This window comes from Arvicanthis niloticus, chromosome 18 (assembly GCF_011762505.2).
Source record: "Arvicanthis niloticus isolate mArvNil1 chromosome 18, mArvNil1.pat.X, whole genome shotgun sequence".
Lineage (NCBI taxonomy): Eukaryota > Metazoa > Chordata > Mammalia > Rodentia > Muridae > Arvicanthis > Arvicanthis niloticus.
Window position 1 is genome coordinate 50,864,949 of NC_047675.1, and position 14,774 is coordinate 50,879,722.

General features: G+C 47.5%; 1 protein-coding gene across 2 annotated transcripts in view; it reads left to right on the plus strand.

The window, feature by feature from the left end:
* The window catches only part of Disc1 (DISC1 scaffold protein), a 215,724-nt gene that overhangs the window by 104,664 nt on the left and 96,286 nt on the right, over window positions 1–14,774 (plus strand). For both annotated transcript variants that reach the window (XM_034522637.2, XM_076916049.1), the window contains exon 9: window positions 5,516–5,704. In XM_034522637.2, coding sequence (XP_034378528.2) covers window positions 5,516–5,704 — 189 coding nt within the window. The remainder of the gene's footprint in view (window positions 1–5,515; window positions 5,705–14,774) is intronic.

Below are 14,774 nucleotides of genomic sequence, written 5' to 3' on the forward strand. Positions count from 1 at the left end.
TGCAGAATAATATCTGGGGCAGGGTAGCAATTTGTGATGGCTCCAGCCTTATAGTACCTGCTTCTGAGGGAAGTCACCCAAATTCTCTCTGTGTTAAACATTCATTTCTTGAAACATACACATCTCCAAGTGCTTGGATCAAGAAAAGGTCTGGGCTTAGCCAATGGTGTCTGTGGTATACTTCATTTTAACAGTCACTCCTCAGAGGGCTGGGACACTGCCTGGTTCCCTCTGTGTTGCCTTCATGGGATCAGAGAACATGGGTTTCATCAACAGAATGGCGTATGCCAGGTGTTCAGCCTGAGCCTGGTGGGTGACTATCTGCAGCATTTAGTCGGTCGGAAATCAGCCTCTTTAACAAGGAAGCAGCTCGGTATTTAAGGGGAGGGGTTTTGGATAGAAGCTTGGGCTGGAAACCTGCCTGGTGGCTTATTGGAATTCTCTAGATCTCAGCTGTGAAGTCAGGATAACAATGTGTATTTCAGTGAACATAAGCACCGTGCATTACACACTATGGAGAAAGAAATGTTACTGTCAGCTGAACAATGAGGCCCTGCCTTCCACTCAGAGTCCTCATTGTACACACTGAAAGAGTTCTTTCACACTCGTTTCGGCTTGAAGATCACAAGCCATTCCTTTGAAAGGATAATACATCGGTTAAGGTTTTAGTCAGTCACCTTCATCTTCATCATCAAAGGCTTCCAAGGCATCTGTGGGTGTCAAGTTAGGAGTGGATGTTTCCACTCAGCCTCCGAGTTGGCAGAGCTGTGGGCTGCAACGTTTTCCTCTAAGCGATGACTTCTGTAGGGTTTTCTACTAGGCTGGTGGGTTTTGTTGTTTGTGGTGTGTGTATGTGTGTACATGTCCATGTGTGTGCTAGGCTGGTGGTTTTTGTTGTTTGTGGTGTGTGTATGTATGCACATGTTCATGTGTGTTCATGTGGGGGTCTGAAGATCAATCTCAGATGTTGTTCAGGAACCATCCATACTATTATTATTATTAATTATTACATTTATTTATTTGGTTATTTATTTACTTTTGAGACAGGCTCTTTCAGTAGGTCCTACTGCCCCACAGCTGGGGGAGCCTGGTTGGTCAGCCAGGCTCAAGGATTCTCCTGTCTCTGCAGTGCAGGGATTACAATGGCTCCAGCATACCTAGCCTTTCACCTGGATGCTGGGGCTTGAACAGAGCTCCCCATAATTGTCCAACAAGCTCTTTACTGCCTGAACCATCCCCCAGCCTCTGAACCTACTGCTGTAGGGTTTTCTGCCAGGCTGCTCACCAAACTTCCTGTTTGTATCTTGTGACAATTTCACAGGTGCACAGTTTATTTTGCTGTGTGCACGTTCTGTCTCTCCCGTCTCTCCCCTCCACTCCGTCTTGACACTTCTCAACAAGTCTCCCTGACTTTCATGCCTTTGTTTTTTTATAAACGACCCACCGAGTTTAATTAGAGTTGCTGGCCAGAACATGGATCTGGGGCTACTGGCGTATCAGTGACTTAACCAGTGGTGGCTCGCTTGCGAAAATGTTTCCCCTTTACCAGCATAACTTCTACTAGCTGCTCAGCTAGGTGTGGGCTCATAGGCTCCCCCACTATCCGTGCTGGAATGCAGGCTGGCTGGATCTAGGACGGGACTTGTGCAGGTAGCTACAGGCGCTGTGGGTCCCTGAGCGCATGCGCAGACATGTCGTGTCAGAAGCCGATGTTTTGCAACCCCTCCTGCCTCTCACATCCTTTTTGCCCTCACTTCCCACGTGGTCCCTGAGTCTCTGTGTGGTGATAGAGATGACTAGCTCCACAAGGGCTTGCGGTCGGTTGAGCCTTGGAACATCAGCTGTGGCCGGTGACCACACTCAGCCCCAGAGAACAATCAATTCCTCACCTTCTCCTGCATGCTGGCCGCCAGATGACACCTTTATCTCAGAGGTGTTGCTGTCTAAAACCAAAGCATCCTTGAGGGGACAGTACAGGGACTAATCTTCCTCCCAAGCAGAGAATGTGAAGAGAAGCTAATCCCGTGTCTTTTTTTTCTTAGAGAAGCCGTCCTATTAGGATGTATCAGCTATACGCACTAATGTGATCATTGTGACATTTTCATATATGTACACCGTGCATTTGATCATGGTCATTTCCTGTGTCCTCTCATGTCCACATCCATGCTGATCAACTTCTTTCCAAAGAGTTCCCTTCTATTTTCATTTCTGTCATCATCATCATCATCATCACCATCACCATCACCATCACCATCACCACCACCACCACTACCTTGAATGTTTGTGTGCGTTGCCTGCATATATGTTTGTGAAAACTACACATGTGCCTGTAGAGGCCAGAAGAGACTGTTCAATCCCCTGGAACTGGAGTTACAGATGGTTGTGAGCCACCATGTTGGTGCTGGGACCCAAACTCTGGTCCTTCTTTTCCTTCCCTCCTTCCTCTTCCTCTTCCTCCTCCTCCTCCTCCTCCTCCTCCTCCTCCTCCTCCTCCTCCTCCTCCTCCTCCTCCTCTTCCTCCTCCTCCTCCTTCTTCTTCTTCTTCTTCTTCCTTCTTCTTCTTCTCTCTCTCTCTCTCTCTCTCTCTCTCTCTCTCTCTCTCTCTCCCCTTCTATCCTCAGTGAACCAGTGAGTCCCACTAGGATTGCTTACAGGAACACGAGCACCTTGTCAGAGGCTGGAATAAAGTCATCAGGAGTTGTCAAGTGCGAGTGTTTGGGGGTTGATGTTTTCAGCCCTCTGTGGACACCCCGAAATGGGGACTTGTTGGACCAAGTGTGAGATGGGTGTGTTTAACTTTAGGACAAACTGGTGGAAGTGTTCTTTGTGCAGTTACACCTCTTTGCACTCTGAGGGTCCAGGGAGTTCCACTCACTTGCCAGCGTTGATGGTTCTCAGTTTAGCTGCTTTGTGCCATTTGAATGGGTTGATGTGGCTCTGGCTTGTGTTTACACTCCCGGTGATGAATATTGTTGAACACATTTTCATGTGTGTGCTGGCCATCTGCATACAGTCCTTTGTAAAAGGCCTGGGAGTCTTTGTTCCTGTTTAATGCTGTTATTTCTGTTAATTGTTGAGTTGTAAAATTGAATCCTTTGTCAGTTGTCTGTATCAGATATCTGTCCCAGTTTGACTTGACTTCCCTTCTCCCCTTTCCCCCTCCCCTCTCCCTTCTCCCTTCTCTCCCCTTCCCCTCTCCTCTCTCTTCCCCTTCCCATCCCCCCTCTTCCCTCTCCCTCCCCTTTCCCTTCCCGGCTCCCCTCTCCTTCCCCTTTCCCCTCTCCTTCTCCCCTCTCCCCTTCCCTCTCCCCTTCTCTCCCCTCCTTCCCCTCTCCCTTTCCCTCTCTTCCTTCCCCCTTCCCTTCTCATTCCCTGTTCCCCCCTCTCCTCCCCTCTCTTCTCCCCTCCCCCTTCTCTCTCCCTCTTCCTCCTCCTTTGCTTTCCCTTGCCCACTCCTCCCCTTTATTCTCATTTTGTCTTTTAAATTCTTCTTTACTTTTGGCAATCGTATGTAGTCTACACTGGCTGAAAACTTGCTGTGTAGACAAAGCTGGCCTTGAACTCCTGATCTTCCTGCCCTCACCTTCCAAGTGCTGGGATTGCAGGTGCCCTGTCCAGCTTCCCTGCCTGTCCTCTTTTGATGAGCTGAAAGAAGCGTGTCACCAGATGAAGCCCATTTATCAGGGTTTTCTTTGATTGTCCTGCTCTGTCCTCTGCAGAGCTTGGCTGTTCTGGAGCCAGCCAGTCCCTGGTGCTTTCTCGACCCCTGAGATGATTTGTATGTGGTCCTGGGTATAGTCAGCTTCCCATTGCACCGTCATAGATAACCAGTTGCTTTGGCAGCATCTGTTGAGGTGATTTCCTTTCCCTTGCCTATTGTTTTGCACTCAGTTGGCTCTTGGGGGGCACACTCACTTTTTGGACTTCTGTTGCAGTTGACAACATGCCTATCTGCTTTCAGATGCGCTCCGTCTTGATTTATGGAGCAATAGCCGGGGGTCTTACACGCAGACTGTTTGATGGCTCTGGCTTGTCTCGGTTTTCCCATTTTCTTTTACATTTTAGGATATGCCCACTCACTTCTACCAAAAGGCCTCATAAAATTTTGATAGAAATTGTATTAAATCTATGCATCAATCTGGGGCAAATTGAAACCCTAGGAGTGCCGAGTTTTCCAGTGGACATTTATAGTTTATCTCCACAATTATTTAAGTCTTATTTCCTCTCAGTGGGGTTTTCAGAAGCAGTTTCCAGTTTTGCCTAGGGTCCTTTAAACTCGCCCATACATACTTTTTAGTCCTAAGATATGTTGTAAACTATATTCCAGAGAAATTGTCTCACCGTGGCCTGCCACTGCTGTTTAGACACATGACCTGACCTTGATGCTCTCTGACTTTGGTATATTTTATTCGGGGCTTTATGGCTTTTCTTTCGTATGCCCCCAGCTGCCTGTGGTTCCTGCAGGCACCTGCAATTCAGGTGTTATTATGATCGTATTTCACATGTTTATGCCAAGTGTGTTCATTTATTCTCATGTTGTTTTAGTTAGGGTCTCTGCAGCCGAGATGAGAGCACTGGCCAAAAGGAACTTGGGGAGGAAGGGTCACAGACTAAAGGGAGCCAGGGCACGAGCTCCAGTAGGGACCACAGAGGACTGCTGCTTACTGCCTTGCTTTCAGGGTGGTGTTCAACTACCTTTCTTATCAGCCCAGTACGACCGACTGTCCAGGGATGACACCACCAGGAGTGGGCTGGGCCGCCCTACACCAGTTATCAATCAAGGAAATCCCCACAGGCATACCTCAGTTGAGGTTTTTCCCTTCCCAGCTGTGTTAAGATTAGCCATCAAATATGTTTCACAGTTTGATAAGGGGGAGGGCTTAATTTATCTGCAGTGTAATCATAAGGCCAGCACCTCCGTACCGTGTTTGCTGTGTCCGTCCTTGGACGTTTGGGTATTGGGTGGAGTGATACCTGGGTCTTTCCCTGGTCCTGCTGGGCATCTCCATGTTATTTTCAGAGGCCCTGGACTCCCAGTGGCATCCCTTCTAGGTATTCCCAACCCCTTGATGTTGCAGCAGGACACCGTTGTCTCCAGTGTGCATGCACACTCAAGGATCTCACAATTCATTTGCAGAACACACCAGCATGTGTGGGGAGGTACTGAAGAGAGTCCTCCCCTCTGGAGGAGGTTCTGATAGATGAGGGCAGACGAAGGAGGGAGAACCATCCTCCCTTTGGGGCCTGGCTGCTAGCAGGTTGCTCATGCCTTGATAGATGGCCTCCACACCAATGTGCATACGGACGGCACTAATCAGGGGTCATTAATAGTAAAAAAGACGTGAAGTTGGGAGGAAGACAAGGTGTAGGTACTAGAGGGAGATGAACAGAAATAGTGGTGGATGCATACGATCAATATGCATTATATAAATGTATGAAACTTTCAAAGAATACGAATATTATTTAAAAGCATACCCAGGAAACTTTCCCTCCTCTCTCTCCCACTGTGCCCCAGGAAGCTGCTTCTCCACAGCCAAGGAGCTCACGGAGGAGGTTTGGGCCTTGTCGTCAGAGCGGGAAGGGCTAGAGACACTCCTGGACAGGCTGTTGGCACTCAGCTCCAGGAACGTCAGAAGACTGGGCAGCATCAAAGAGGATTACCTCAGGTGCAGGCAGGACCTCGAACTCCAGGAAGCCGCCCACAGTGAGTAGCCCTCAGCCGAAGCCTCAGGGCAAGGTAGTGCTGACATTATTGGGTCCCGTGGCTAGATCACCTTACTGTGACAGAGTCACAGAGCACAGACAGTTCATGGGGGACATTGTTGGCATGAGCCTTGGGTAATGGGGTGGGGTCACCTATCAGCTTTTACTTTGCCTTCTCTGACCTTTTCTACACCTGCTGATGGACACAGTGGGCCGTGTAGCTTTCTCCCCCCGGGGGCACATCCTGAGTTGGATGTTCTCCCTTGGTTCAGTTTTCCAGGTTCAAAGTCCAAACAAGGAACTGTACCTCCAGCTGTCAGAGGTGGGCCTGCCACTGAGGAATGAGCAGGCCAGGTTTTAAAGTTCTCCTGAACAGTGTGAGGGAAACGGTTGTTCCCTCCCTGTTTGAATCACATGGTCACTGGTCATGGTGTCTCTTGCCAATGAAGCCTCAGCTGGCTCAACAGCTCAGAGCCGAGCATTGTTTCCCTTAACTCTTTTGATTTTCTTTTTAAAATATTTAATTTTTATTTTAAATTATGTTTGGGGTTGGGGGGGGGGGATGTGCATGTTAGTGTAGTACCTGTGGAGGCCAGAAGAGGGCGCCAGATGCCCCGGAGCTGGTATTAGAGTTACCATGTGGGTGTTAGAAACAGAACTCCAGGTTCTCTGTAAGAGCAGCCAGTGTTCTTAACCACTGAGCCATCTCCTGGGCCTCTCCTCCCTCTTTTAGTATAAAATAAGAGTTTATTTGGGGACATGGGAAGAGGGGTTGAGCAGGGACTAGAGGCAGAGAAGGGGGTAGGGAGTAGGGGAGGCTAGGAACCTGGGGGGGGTGTTGCGAGGGGGAAGGGAAGAGAGGGAGAAGGGGGATAAGAGAGAGCAAAGGGAGTCAGAGAGAGAAAAGGGTCGCGCTTGCACAGGTCTCTGCCCATTGAGCCACCTCACCCATCCGTTTCTCTCTTAAAGGGCAAACCTTTTAGTTATTTGTTTATTTTGCCATATGCAGACCAAGGCTGTGTGTGGAGCGGCTGTAAGCACAATGCTGACGGTGCTCCAGGGTCCCAGGCCCTGCAGGCTGGCTCATGACAGATCGGAGCAGGGTAGAGCTCCAGCTGACTTTTGCGGTTGATTTTTTTTTTTTTTTAATTTTTAAAAAGTCTGTGAATAAGAGAAACTGAAATGTTTCATAGGGTCACCACTCAGTTTTTACACAAAACGGGGGAATGGATTATATCGAAGAAGAAAGGAGATGTAAACAGATTTGAGCGAATCTAACCCAACGGTATTTTCATATTGTTGAATGGCGAGTGAGCTCTTAAAGACATTAATATCTTTCTTAAATAAAAAAAAAGCGCTGTGCAGTGTTTGCGAATCTCATCATTGTTACTTCACTAAATGCTTTCGAGATGATGAATAAAACATAAACAAGCAGAACGGGAGAATGTTACAGGAGATGACTGAACTGCAGATGGCTCGTGGTGGGGATCTTTGTGCTTCCTGCGTTCGTGATAGCATTATGCTGGGTCAGCCGCCCTCTCCCTGTGTGCTTACTTGCATGTGCTAGAGGCTGAGGAGGTGTGGCTTTGGATCACTCAAATAAACAATCCAAGGGCTGGTGAGAATGTGGATAACAAAGAAATAAAAAATGTATTTCTGGGGTTCCGGGGGGGATAGTTTAACCACAGTGAAGAGCAAGCACTCTTGCAGAGGACCCATGCCTGTTCCTCAGTTCTCATGGTGTGATGCCCTCTTCTGACGTCTATAGGTATTGTACTCACATGTATACACATACAGAGACATATGTGTATTCACATAATTGAAATGAAAAGAAAACAAATTCCTGTGTGAAGTGAAGTTTTCTATTGTGATGCAATAAAACCGGCTCATAGTCCAGGCCCAGCTGCTTTTGGATCTTGAGAGACAGCGAGTCAGAAGGGACTCTGTCCAAGGTCAAATGTAGCTCAAGCAAGCAGGAAAGGCGGGCCTGGGTCTGTGTGAGCATGATGGTCCATAATCTTTTCAATCTTAAGCCAAATACCTGTTTCTTAGGTCTTATAATTAAAAACAAAAACAATAAAAGGCCAACAGTTGCGTGAACGATTTTGGGGAGAGGGTTGTACACATACTAAATGCAGAGCCCCCAGAAGCCAGAAGAGGGCGTTGGGTCCTCTGGAACTGAAGTTCCAGGCACTTGTGAACCACCAAACGTGGGTTCTGAGAACTGAATTCAGGTCTTTTGTAAGGACAGTACGTGTATTTAATAAAATGTCTTAAGGTAAAACTAAGAAATGAGCAATGTATAGCATTGTCTGTCTGTGTGCGTGTGTTTAGGTATGCATGCACACATGAGTGGGGGTCGTGTGTTTAGGTATGCATGCACACATGAGTGGGGGTCAGAGGCCAACCTTGGGTGCTGTTTCTCAGGCACCTTTGACTTTGTTTTAAGTCTCCTCTAACTTGCCAATTTGGCTAGACTGGCTGACCAGAAAGCCCCAGGGGTCCTCCTGCCTCTGCCTCCACAGGCCTGGGATTACAAGGATGCCTCATCTCACCCAGCTTCTTCTGTGGGCTCTGGGGATTGAACTCAGGTCCTTGTGCTTACTACTAAGCTATAGCTATACCTCAATATAAAACATTTTTTAAAGCCGGGCGGTGGTGGTGCATGCCTTTAATCCCAGCACTTGGGAGGCAGAGGCAGGCGGATCTCTGAGTTGAGGCCAGCCTGGTCTACAGAGTGAGTTTCAGGACAGCCAGGACTACACAGAGAAACCCTGTCTTGAAAAACAAAACAAAACAAAGCAAAAACAAAACAAAAAAAAACCCATTTTTAAAAATGTGATTTTTAACAATGGTTGGAGAAAGCTGTGTTGGGATGCACAAGCAGCTCTTAAGCTCAGGGATGTAAGCTCTCGTTCTTCTGAGTAGCTTTATTAGATGACATCAGATCCAGCCAGGAGGCAAAAGACAGAACATAGCTGTCCCTTCACAGCTTCCTGTAGGGATCTGTATGTGACTTCCTGATGTCATTGTTGTTCTGAACTTGACCTTGGTACCAGATGGCACTCAGCTGCAAGGGTGATTGGGAGCTGTCCTTACCCTGGGCAGCTGAGTGCCCCTCGATACTCTAGGATTCTCTTCCTGTAGAAGAAGGAAAACTTTTCTCATCTAAGGACCTGTTGGGGACCGCACTAGCCCCAAGTTGGGGCGGCCAAAATAAATGTTGCAGCCCAGGCAAAATGTTGAGGCCCGGGCCGACCCACGTTTGGGCGGCCACTGTATCCCGGCCCAAGCTGCCGCTCCGGTCTTTAGGTCGGGGGTTCAGCAAGAGCGAGGGTGACGGCAGATTCTACCTAATGTCTGAGATTCGTCTCTGATGATCCCTCTATAGTCTCTGATCTCCGTCTATATTCTCTGATCTCTGGTTCTGTCTTCTATCGTCTCTATTCTGATCTGTTCTGTCTCTGCCTTTTATATGTCTCACTTCTAAGCCACGCCTCTAAGTTACACCTTTAATCATGCCCTTAGGTCTTGTCTCTAACTCTGATCTCTATACTTCTAAGTATACTATTAAGTCACACACCTTTAATCTCACACACCTTTAATCTCAAGGTATCTAAACCAAGATTATCGGAGTGTTCTCAGCTGTTGTAGGCTATTGTAATTTAAATCTCATGTCAGGGTATATGGCTCAAGATGGCTGCAAAGCTGATAGCCGCTTTCTGCTAAAAGTCGGCCCCCAACAAGGACCGATCAGCAGCGTTGTTCATATAGAGGGCTCTTGCTGGTAGGAAGGCATCAGAGATGGACCAGCCTGTCTCACCATGGAGACAGATGTCCTTGTGCCTTCTGTCCCTGGTCAGCTTGTGCATTCACTGAGAACTGAACTTCTGCCTCTAAGTCTTACTAGGGTATCCCAGAACCCAGCATGGTGGCCTTGGCCACAAGACTATGTTCACTTCTTGGGGCAAGAGAGTGACGTAAAGTGTTTGTTCCTTCTTCCTTGGTGTAGACTGTGGGTGCAGACCTCAGATCTCCTTGAGGACAGTGACAATGGGGACTTCCCTAATGATGATGGTGTGGTCCCCTTTGGATAGATATTGCTTTGTTTTATCTTTGAGGCAAGGTCTCCTGCGGTTAAGGCTGGTCTTGAACCCATTGTATAGTTGAGGGTGATCTTGAACTCTTGATCCTTCTGCATCCACATCCTCAGGGCTGATGTTAGGGTCGTGCAGTCCCTAATACCTAGCTTGTGCTGTGCTGGAACTGAACACCAACAAGCACTCTGCCAGCCGAGTCGCCTCAGCCTTGAGTTGGATGTTCAGACTGGGGTAATGGGAAAGGGGCAGAAACACAACAGTCTCAAGGACAAAGGGCAACAGACATGGCTGCTGCCTTCGAATCCATAGGCTTCTGGTGACACACTCCTGTGAAAAGGAGAGGAAGAAAGACTTTAGTTTGGAGACTTCAAGTCACATACTTGAATTCTGAGGAATGCTTAGTAGAGGGAAACAAAATGAAAACTTTTTGGGCCGGTCGGTGGTGGCGCACGCCTTTAATCCCAGCACTTGGGAGGCAGAGGCAGGTGGATTTCTGAGTTCGAGGCCAGCCTGGTCTACAGAGTGAGTTCCAGGACAGCCAAGGCTATACAGAGAAACCCTGTCTCGAAAAACTAAAAAAAAAAAAAAATAAATAAATAAAATAAATAAATAAAGAAAAGAAAAAGAAAAAAGTGGCCTCCATGTCCCCTGAACCAGCAGCCTTTATTTAACATGCATTTTAATTTTTTTTTAAATAAGGAAAAGTGAGGTGGAAAAAAGATCAGTAACCGACTTTAGTTGTTTTGTTTTTTTTTTTTTTAAAAAAACCTTAAGATTTATACAGCTGTTTCTTCATCTCCTGTATATGACTTGATAATCTGTATCGTACTTCATTAACACTGTTGATTTCATACTAGAACTCAGATATAAAGAAACCAATGTGGAGGGAAGAGATTTCATCACAGAGTAATCATGCTAGAATTTAAATAGGACATCATTAGCATGGTAATGCATTTCTCTAGTTCAGCAGGCCGCCTGAGTAGATCTGGGTTTACAGCTGGCGAGCCTGGGACTCCCTGCTGGGAACCAAGCAGTTTCCAGGGAGAAGGCCAAAGGGTAGGATTTCATATTTCTGGGAAATATGAACTAAATGGAGATCTTGTCCATATGGACATCTAGTCAACCACAAACCATCAGTAAACAACTGTCCAGTCATTGCTAGTATGTCACCCCTCCTGATTTCTGTCTCCACAGTCCTAGAGGGGGTTTAGTTAAGCAGAAATCTGTGGACCATCAGCCCAGGGAGCACAAAGCTAGACAGCAGGGAGCCAGGAACACAGAGTCAGAGACCATGGAGCCAGGAATACAAAAGCAAGTAAGGACAGAAAGGTAAGGACAGAAAGAAAGACCTCTCAAAGTCAACATGGTCAAAACTAGGTGAGGCTGAAAGTGACTGCGATGAACAAAGTCTGTATGACTTTCTTCAAGTAACCAAGTCAGCTTCGGGCCTCCATGCTATCCGCTCACCCACAGTCTCTGATGCTTTCCGCACCCATCTGAGTCACTGCAAGTCCCCATGTCACACACCGCAGCTAGGCCAGGGGTGCTCTGCTCCCCCTCCCCCACAAGAGCAAGAAGGGGGCGTGGTCTCTCCGGCCCCGCCCCTCATGATGCAGGGAACCACCCTTCCTGCCCTCCCGTGGTGTGGCTTAGAGACCTAGTGGTCCTCTACTCAGTCTGCAACAGCCCTGGGGACTATGACTCCCTGTTTCTTACCGCCATGTTCCCTAGTTGTGTGGTCCTTGGCTTCATGTCCCCTTGCTCTGCATTCCCTGGTTCTCTGTATCCTTGCTTCATATTCTCTGTTTCCGTGTTCATCAGTTACCCCCATGAGAATGCATGATGGTTTTGGTCTATGGCACACCAAACTGCGGTGCATAGTCCTGTGACAGCCATTTCATTTAAAGAAGGACCTCAGCTCTGTGCTGTAGGGTGTCCCTTATGCATCTGCTAGATTTCCAGTTTGGCACATTGCTCTTAGCAACCACACTTCAGATGGCCTGGGCTTAGGGAACCTGCAGAGGTTCTTGGTCACATTCACACACTCACAGTGCTGAGAAGGTTCTAGTGGAGCTGCAAGTTTCTCAGAGAACAGCTCACTGCTGGGTTTGGGTTGGGTTACAATGTGCCGAACTGTAGCAAAGGTTACCGTGTGTAGGAACTGTAGCAAGCACTGCAGATTTTGCCACAGTCCTTAGTCACTGTTGGCTCAAGATTCTTTTTCCCACCCATGAAATTAATGTGTCCCTGGTTTCAGGGGGTCAATGATGTCAGTCAGCCAAACAGTTTCAGAATTATGTTTCATAGTTACAACACGAATTGGAAGTAGTTGTCACTCTGACGGTTTTTAGAATTCTGTTGGAACAGCCCTGTTCTGTGAGTGGTAGTGTCTCTTGTCCAGCTTCTCAGAAGTGTAAAAGTAAGCTCCTCACAGACCTCAACCTCCATTGCTCTGTACTGTGTTCTCAGTTTGCATTCCTTGGGTCCCTTTCTTGTGCACAGAGGAGTCAGACCTAGTGTGGATTTCATTGTTCTTAGAGAAGGAATGGTTTCTGGTATGTCGTCAACCCTTTTTGGTAGTGTCTCCTTTCTCACCACCTCACACAAGAAGCAGACATTTTGTAGAGCTGGACATACATGTAATCATTACATCCCCGACTGTTTCATGCATGGGGAAACTGAGACAAAGTTGCATCCTATGGCCTCACAGGGAGGCCTGCGAGTCCTTTGCTTCTAAGGTTTCACCTTGACATGGGGTTTTGTTCTGTTTGATTGGACTCCTAATATGAGGGCTTATTCCTCAAGCTCACTACCACAAGTTAGACCTTAACAAACTCACTTCTTCATTAAGCTCAAGACACAGCTTTTCTCATGTTTATCACTGCAGCACAGGGGAGGAGGGACCCTTGCATCTCCTGGCTGGTGAAAGGTCCATCTTGCTTTTCCCAGTGTCATCTCCTGTTCTCTTGACTAGAACCACTAAAGCAACACTTTATGGCCATGGGGATGTTTTCCTTCCAAAACTGTGTGGTAATCTCCTGGTCTTCTGGTAAATGTGGCCCAGGGAGCAGAATAAAGGCGCTCCAGAAAATGGTAGATGGAAATTCTTCATGTCTTTGAAGGCTGGTGGACAGGATGGCCTGTGAACCTGTCATGGGCTTTTCCATGGGCAACATAGGTTTTCAGCTGCTTTCCACCTCTGCCCAGAACAAAGGCATTCAGTGTGGAGTTGAAGACCCCTTCCCAGTCTCTGTGGACACAGTCAGAAGATGCTGTTGGACCATGCTGCAGGAAGATGTCCTCTCCCCATTTCTTTTCTGTTCAGCCATCTCCTCCTCTGTGGCTCTATCACCTCCTCATGGCTTCATCACCTTCTCATGGCCCCATCACCTCCTCCGTGGCTCCATCACCTTCTCATGGCCCCATCACCTCCTCATGGCTTCATCACCTCCTCCGTGGCTCCATCACCTTCTCATGGCCCCATCACCTCCTCCGTGGCTCCATCATCTACACATGGTTCCATCACCTCCTCATGGCTCTTCCCTCCTCTTTTGGAGTATTTTGCACCTTAGTTCCCATCGCCCATCCTTGCATCCTTCCAGCACCATCCCAATTACTACTTCTCCATTACTAATACTGCACCATATCCCTGTTGGCCATTCACTGCCCCCAGGAGTCTGCACAGGACCAACCTTGTCCACACTCCCTGTCCTCCCTGCCTACGTTTGCAGCTCATGTCTTCCTGGTTTCTGGCCTGACTCTGGAAGGGCGATCATTACTCCTGTATTAATGCTCCGTGACTATTCATTCTGTTCTGCCATGTTTAGTGGAATAGTTAATGGCATCTATGAAGAAGCCCACAGACTATAAATAACACTCTCTTTGGTATTAAAAGGGTTTTATGCAATATAAAATTTAGAGCACATTTTTTTTTCATCAAGAGCTCTGACATTAGTATTCATAGTGAGCCCCAAAGTAGAAGCTATTCTGTCTTACCATAATGAGTTTACGGTATGTTTCAAAGTCAGTTGCAATTGTGCTCTCTGCCATGACAATTACAAAAGGTCTTCTTGTCTTGCAGGCTCCATTACAGCTGTAAACCAGCTTGTGGCTGTCACCATAAAATGTATTAGGGCACCTGTGCACAAATACAAGGGGGAGACAGACTTAAACCCCTGAAGTGTAGTTGTTCCAAATGACCAAACCTGAACATGCCTCAGATGGTATATGGGCAAAGAAACTTCTAAACTAAATTCTTCTGTCTTTTTATTGATTAAATTGTTTGAGGCCCATAAAGTTAGATATAATGAGGTCCCTAGACATTGGATAGAGAAATTTGACATTAAGACACCTGTAGATTTCTGATCTCTCTCTATTTTTCTGTGTCACTTAGAAAAACAGTTGTCTTCTATATTGACATGAGGAAATGCTATTGTCTTTAATTCCTCATGGAGAGCTTTGATGTGGGGATGGGGAGGAGACAGTTTCAGGGAAGTAGATTTGCTTTTGGAGCCTGTAGAGAGATGCAGAGGGGCTGGTGGGCTAACGTATGGAGTCTGAAGAGACGCAGAGGGGCTGGGGTCGGGGTAGTGGGCTTACACAAGGGGCTTCTAGAGAGCGCATTCATCTCCCAAGCAGGTAACTTCCAGGAGATGAAAGAAGCCACTGGGAATGTGCATGTGCAGGCACAGTAGCAGTGTGAGGAAGCCTGGTCCTCAGCCTGGTTTGGCAATGCAGGCTGACTGCCTGGCTGAGTCTCAGTGGCCGAGCTCCCCTTCACAATGCCTACTTTTCCCCTGCTGTTACCGAATGTCCGATAAGAAAATACTGAAGGGCTTTCAGAATGCGGCAGCAACATACAGGCCCAATCTGCCAGAGTCTCCAGGAAATAAACCGGACAAAGGCAGTTAGCCGCTAGCAGAAGAGGTGGGTGACACCCGAGTATCTGAAGCTTACACAGCGCAGTTAAGC